This window comes from Bufo gargarizans, chromosome 8 (genome assembly GCF_014858855.1).
Source record: "Bufo gargarizans isolate SCDJY-AF-19 chromosome 8, ASM1485885v1, whole genome shotgun sequence".
In the NCBI taxonomy this organism is placed as follows: Eukaryota; Metazoa; Chordata; class Amphibia; order Anura; family Bufonidae; genus Bufo; species Bufo gargarizans.
In genome coordinates this window covers 190,902,024-190,908,762 of record NC_058087.1, presented here as the reverse complement: position 1 = coordinate 190,908,762, position 6,739 = coordinate 190,902,024, and the positions used below count along the sequence as shown (strand labels likewise).

Sequence of the window (6,739 nt, the reverse complement as noted above, 5' to 3'; positions counted from 1 at the left end):
AAGATGGAGGCTACTCTCGGAGGTGGGTCCCGCAGCTATCTCACATCGATGGCATTTCCTAGCTATATGCCATCAATGTCCCAAATGGACCGACCCCTCTAAAGTAAGGGTGGGTTCACACTAGCGTTAGGGATTCCGATATGGCTTTCCGTTGTAACATGGTTATAACGGAAAATAACGGAATGCCCAGACAGAATGCAAAACGGAAGGACAGATCCATTCTTCTGCCCATAGACTTGCATTATGACGGAATGCAAAACGGAAGCCTTTTTAAAAAGGCATTCCGTTTGCTTTCCGTCCTAATATAAGTCTATGGGAAAGCATAACGGATCCGTCTGGGTCCCAGTATGCAAGACGGAAAACAAAGTCTTTGTTTTCCGTCTTGCATAACGGGACGGAGACGGATCCGTTTTGATTCCCGTAGATTTCTATTAGGACGGAAAGCAAACGGAATGCCTTTTTAAAGGCTTCCATTTTGCATTCCATCATAATGCAAGTCTATGGGCAGAAGAACGAATTCGTCCTTCCGTCTTATGGATTCCGTTATTTTCCGTTATAACCATAACGGAAGCCCTAACGCTAGCGTGAACCCATGCTAGTGTCATTCACACATCAGCTTATTGTCAGCACTTTTGTCCTTTTTCTGTCCAAGAACCTTACATTGAAATGAATGGGTTCGGAAAGTAAGCAGACACGCTCGGACAGCAGACGTGTCAGCGTTCTGCAGACTGCTGTATACGAGGAGATGCTTGTCCACATGTAGATATTGGAAACTTGTCAGCCCATGGAAATATTTGTATTTCTACATCTTTAGCACAGAAACAGTTAATGGATGGGATGTGCTCAAAGTATCGCCATCAGAGCATTATAATCCTTCATCAGGGTCAGAAGCAACTGCTCCCCCAGCGCTCTCCTCCCTCATGCTCCTCTCTCCACCTCCCTTCTCCACTCCTCACTGCCGGACATTTATTTTGAGCCCAAGGAGCAGGGGACACCTCGCCAAATTTGGTAAAAGACAGAGGCCTGTGATTGACAGCGGCTCCTTGAGACAGGAGCTGGTGCTGAGACAGCTCCATCTGTCTCAGAATCATTCACAGGGTCAGGGGCAACACAGAGAGAGGGGGAGGACGGGCCTGGTGTCACTACAACATGCTCACTTCACACTCGGAGAGAACAGGGGGCTCCAGACAACAAGACTCTGATCATCAAGATAAATCTCACCTTGTTATCTCATCACTTTCACATTACAAGAGCCATAGTGAGAGAGCGAACAAGCTGAGCCGTAGGAAGAGAGCGAACAAGCTGAGCCGTAGTGAGAGAGCGAACAAGCTGAGCCGTAGTGAGAGAGCGAACAAGCTGAGCCGTAGTGAGAGAGCGAACAAGCTGAGCCGTAGGAAGAGAGCGAACAAGCTGAGCCGTAGTGAGAGAGCGAACAAGCTGAGCCGTAGTGAGAGAGCGAATAAGCTGAGCCGTAGGAAGAGAGCGAACAAGCTGAGCCGTAGTGAGAGAACGAACAAGCTGAGCCGTAGTGAGAGAGCGAACAAGCTGAGCCGCAGGAAGAGAGCGAACAAGCTGAGCCGTAGGAAGAGAGCGAACAAGCTGAGCCGTAGTGAGAGAGCGAACAAGCTGAGCCGTAGAAAGAGAGCGAACAAGCTGAGCCGTAGTGAGAGAGCGAACAAGCTGAGCCGTAGTAAGAGAGCGAACAAGCTGAGCCGTAGTGAGAGAGCGAACAAGCTGAGCCGTAGGAAGAGAGCGAACAAGCTGAGCCGTAGTGAGAGAGCGAACAAGCTGAGCCGTAGGAAGAGAGCGAACAAGCTGAGCCGTAGTGAGAGAGCAAACAAGCTGAGCCGTAGGAAGAGAGCGAACAAGCTGAGCCGTAGTGAGAGAGCGAACAAGCTGAGCCGTAGTGAGAGAGCGAACAAGCTGAGCCGTAGTGAGAGAGCGAACAAGCTGAGCCGTAGTGAGAGAGTGAACAAGCTGAGCCGTAGGAAGAGAGTGAACAAGCTGAGCCAAAGTGAGAGGGCGAACAAGCTGAGCCGTAGGAAGAGAGCGAACAAGCTAAGCCGTAGGAAGAGAGCGAACAAGCTGAGCCGTAGGAAGAGAGCGAACAAGCTGAGCCAAAGTGAGAGGGCGAACAAGCTGAGCCGTAGGAAGAGAGCGAACAAGCTAAGCCGTAGGAAGAGAGCGAACAAGCTGAGCCGTAGTGAAAGAGCAAACAAGCCGAGCCGTAGGAAGAGAGCGAACAAGCTGAGCCGTAGTGAGAGAGCAAACAAGCTGAGCCGTAGGAAGAGAGCGAACAAGCTGAGCCAAAGTGAGAGGGCGAACAAGCTGAGCCGTAGGAAGAGAGCGAACAAGCTGAGCCGTAGGAAGAGAGCGAACAAGCTGAGTCGTAGGAAGAGAGCGAACAAGCTGAGCCGTAGGAAGAGAGCGAACAAGCTGAGCCGTAGGAAGAGAGCGAACAAGCTGAGCCGTAGGAAGAGAGCGAACAAGCTGAGCCGTAGGAAGAGAGCGAACAAGCTGAGCCGTAGGAAGAGAGCGAACAAGCTGAGCCGTAGGAAGAGAGCGAACAAGCTGAGCCGTAGGAAGAGAGCGAACAAGCTGAGCCGTAGGAAGAGAGCGAACAAGCTGAGCCGTAGGAAGAGAGCAAACAAGCTGAGCCGTAGGAAGAGAGCAAACAAGCTGAGCCGTAGGAAGAGAGCGAACAAGCTGAGCCGTAGGAAGAGAGCGAACAAGCTGAGACGTAGGAAGAGAGCGAACAAGCTGTGCCGTAGGAAGAGAGCGAACAAGCTGAGCCGTAGGGAGAGAGCGAACAAGCTGAGCCGTAGTGAGAGAGCGAACAAGCTGTGCCGTAGGAAGAGAGCGAACAAGCTGAGCCGTAGTGAGAGAGCGAACAAGCTGAGCCGTAGTGAGAGAGCAAACAAGCTGAGCCGTAGTGAGAGAGTGAACAAACTGAGCCATAGGAAGAGAGCGAACAAGCTGAGCCGTAGTGAGAGAGCGAACAAGCTGAGCCGTAGTGAGAGAGCAAACAAGCTGAGCCGTAGGAAGGGAGCGAACAAGCTGAGCCGTAGAAAGAGAGCGAACAAGCTGAGCCGTAGTGAGAGAGCAAACAAGCTGAGCCGTAGTGAGAGAGCAAACAAGCTGAGCCGTAGTGAGAGAGTGAACAAGCTGAGCCGTAGTGAGAGAGCAAACAAGCTGAGCCGTAGGAAGGGAGCGAACAAGCTGAGCCGTAGGAAGAGAGCGAACAAGCTGTGCCGTAGTGAGAGAGCGAACAAGTTGAGCCGTAGTGAGAGAGCGAACAAGCTGAGCCGTAGTGAGAGAGCGAACAAGTTGAGCCGTAGGAAGATAGGGAACAAGCTGAGCCGTAGGAAGGGAGCGAACAAGCTGAGCCGTAGGAAGAGAGCGAACAAGCTGTGCCGTAGTGAGAGAGCGAACAAGTTGAGCCGTAGTGAGAGAGCGAACAAGCTGAGCCGTAGTGAGAGAGCGAACAAGTTGAGCCGTAGGAAGATAGGGAACAAGCTGAGCCGTGGGAAGAGAGGGAACAAGCTGAGCCGTGGGAAGAGAGGGAACAAGCTGAGCCGTAGTGAAAGAGCGAACAAGCTGAGCCGTAGGAAGAGAGCGAACAAGCTGAGCCATGGGAAGAGAGCGAACAAGCTGAGCCGTAGTGAGAGAGCGAACAAGCTGAGCCGTAGTGAGAGAGCGAACAAGCTGAGCCGTAGGAAGAGAACGAACAAGCTGAGCCGTAGGAAGAGAGCAAACAAGCTGAGCCGTAGTGAGAGAGCGAACAAGCTGAGCCGTAGGGAGAGAGCGAACAAGCTGAGCCGTAGGAAGAGAGCGAACAAGCTGTGCCGTAGGAAGAGAGCGAACAAGCTGAGCCGTAGGAAGAGAGGGAACAAGCTGAGCCGTAGTGAGAGAGCGAACAAGCTGAGCCGTAGTGAAAGAGCGAACAAGCTGAGCCGTAGGAAGAGAGCGAACAAGCTGAGCCATGGGAAGAGAGCGAACAAGCTGAGCCGTAGTGAGAGAGCGAACAAGCTGAGCCGTAGTGAGAGAGCGAACAAGCTGAGCTGTAGGAAGAGAACGAACAAGCTGAGCCGTAGGAAGAGAGCAAACAAGCTGAGCCGTAGTGAGAGAGCGAACAAGCTGAGCCGTAGGGAGAGAGCGAACAAGCTGAGCCGTAGGAAGAGAGCGAACAAGCTGTGCCGTAGGAAGAGAGCGAACAAGCTGAGCCGTAGGGAGAGAGCGAACAAGCTGAGCCGTAGTGAGAGAGCGAACAAGCTGTGCCGTAGGAAGAGAGCGAACAAGCTGAGCCGTAGTGAGAGAGCAAACAAGCTGAGCCGTAGTGAGAGAGTGAACAAACTGAGCCATAGGAAGAGAGCGAACAAGCTGAGCCGTAGTGAGAGAGCGAACAAGCTGAGCCGTAGTGAGAGAGCAAACAAGCTGAGCCGTAGGAAGGGAGCGAACAAGCTGAGCCGTAGAAAGAGAGCGAACAAGCTGAGCCGCAGTGAGAGAGCAAACAAGCTGAGCCGTAGTGAGAGAGCGAACAAGCTGAGCCGTAGGGAGAGAGCGAACAAGCTGAGCCGTAGGAAGAGAGCGAACAAGCTGTGCCGTAGGAAGAGAGCGAACAAGCTGAGCCGTAGGAAGAGAGGGAACAAGCTGAGCCGTAGTGAGAGAGCGAACAAGCTGAGCCGTAGTGAAAGAGCGAACAAGCTGAGCCGTAGGAAGAGAGCGAACAAGCTGAGCCATGGGAAGAGAGCGAACAAGCTGAGCCGTAGTGAGAGAGCGAACAAGCTGAGCCGTAGTGAGAGAGCGAACAAGCTGAGCCGTAGGAAGAGAACGAACAAGCTGAGCCGTAGGAAGAGAGCAAACAAGCTGAGCCGTAGTGAGAGAGCGAACAAGCTGAGCCGTAGGGAGAGAGCGAACAAGCTGAGCCGTAGGAAGAGAGCGAACAAGCTGTGCCGTAGGAAGAGAGCGAACAAGCTGAGCCGTAGGGAGAGAGCGAACAAGCTGAGCCGTAGTGAGAGAGCGAACAAGCTGTGCCGTAGGAAGAGAGCGAACAAGCTGAGCCGTAGTGAGAGAGCAAACAAGCTGAGCCGTAGTGAGAGAGTGAACAAACTGAGCCATAGGAAGAGAGCGAACAAGCTGAGCCGTAGTGAGAGAGCGAACAAGCTGAGCCGTAGTGAGAGAGCAAACAAGCTGAGCCGTAGGAAGGGAGCGAACAAGCTGAGCCGTAGAAAGAGAGCGAACAAGCTGAGCCGCAGTGAGAGAGCAAACAAGCTGAGCCGTAGTGAGAGAGCGAACAAGCTGAGCCGTAGTGAGAGAGCGAACAAGCTGAGCCGTAGTGAGAGAGCAAACAAGCTGAGCCGTAGGAAGGGAGCGAACAAGCTGAGCCGTAGGAAGAGAGCGAACAAGCTGTGCCGTAGTGAGAGAGCGAACAAGCTGAGCCGTAGTGAGAGAGCGAACAAGCTGAGCCGTAGTGAGAGAGCGAACAAGTTGAGCCGTAGTGAGAGAGCGAACAAGCTGAGCCATAGTGAGAGAGCGAACAAGCTGAGCCGTGGGAAGATAGGGAACAAGCTGAGCCGTGGGAAGAGAGGGAACAAGCTGAGCCGTGGGAAGAGAGGGAACAAGCTGAGCCGTAGTGAGAGAGCGAACAAGCTGAGCCGTAGTGAAAGAGCGAACAAGCTGAGCCGTAGGAAGAGAGCGAACAAGCTGAGCCGTGGGAAGAGAGCGAACAAGCTGAGCCGTAGTGAGAGAGCGAACAAGCTGAGCCGTAGTGAGAGAGCGAACAAGCTGAGCCGTAGGAAGAGAACGAACAAGCTGAGCCGTAGGAAGAGAGCAAACAAGCTGAGCCGTAGTGAGAGAGCGAACAAGCTGAGCCGTAGGAAGAGAGCGAACAAGCTGAGCCGTAGTGAGAGAGCAAACAAGCTGAGCCGTAGTGAGAGAGCGAACAAGCTGAGCCGTAGGTAGAGAGCAAACAAGCTGAGCCGTAGTGAGAGAGCGAACAAGCTGAGCCGTAGGAAGAGAGCGAACAAGCTGAGCCGTAGTGAGAGAGCGAACAAGCTGAGCCGTAGTGAGAGAGCGAACAAGCTGAGCCGTAGGAAGAGAGCGAACAAGCTGAGCCGTAGGAAGAGAGCGAACAAGCTGAGCCGTAGGAAGAGAGCGCACAAGCTGAGCCGTAGTGAGAGAGCGAACAAGCTGAGCCGTAGGAAGAGAGCGAACAAGCTGAGCCGTAGTGAGAGAGCAAACAAGCTGAGCCGTAGTGAGAGAGCGAACAAGCTGAGCCGTAGGAAGAGAGCAAACAAGCTGAGCCGTAGTGAGAGAGCGAACAAGCTGAGCCGTAGGAAGAGAGCGAACAAGCTGAGCCGTAGTGAGAGAGCGAACAAGCTGAGCCGTAGTGAGAGAGCGAACAAGCTGAGCCGTGGGAAGAGAGCGAACAAGCTGAGCCGTAGGGAGAGAGCGAACAAGCTGAGCCGTAGGAAGAGACTGCTCAAAACTAGTAGAAGAGATCCGTGCTGTGCTGTGAGATAAAGCTGTAGATTCGGTTCAGTTTTAGTATTGTGCAGGGACAAGGATGGTAAGCGTCTTTGTAATGTACTCTCACACTAGCGGTATTCTTTTCCGGTATTGAAATCCGGTAACGAGTCTCAATACCGGGAAAAAAAACTCTTCCGTTTTGTCCCAGTGCATTCTGAATGGAAAGCAATCCGTTCAGTATGCATCAGGATGTCCTCCGTTCCGTCCCTTG

At 52.9% G+C, this 6,739-nt stretch overlaps 1 protein-coding gene across 1 annotated transcript; it reads left to right on the top strand.

Moving 5' to 3' along the window:
- Positions 1 to 1,149: 1,149 nt before the first annotated feature.
- Positions 1,150 to 6,522, top strand: LOC122945528 (axoneme-associated protein mst101(2)-like). The gene is made up of 2 exons (XM_044304591.1): positions 1,150 to 5,957; positions 6,012 to 6,522. The coding sequence occupies exons 1-2, from the start codon at positions 1,150 to 1,152 to the stop codon at positions 6,520 to 6,522; spliced, it is 5,319 nt and encodes a 1,772-aa protein (XP_044160526.1).
- Positions 6,523 to 6,739: the final 217 nt, after the last annotated feature.

Bases quoted from the DNA above. Each gene is read 5' to 3' on its own strand.
- LOC122945528 (XM_044304591.1), top strand. From the start codon at position 1,150: ATGCTCACTTCACACTCGGAGAGAACAGGGGGCTCCAGACAACAAGAC. The intron at 5,958-6,011 runs GTAGAGAGCAAA...GCTGAGCCGTAG, and splicing joins GCGAACAAGCTGAGCCGTAG to GAAGAGAGCGAACAAGCTGA.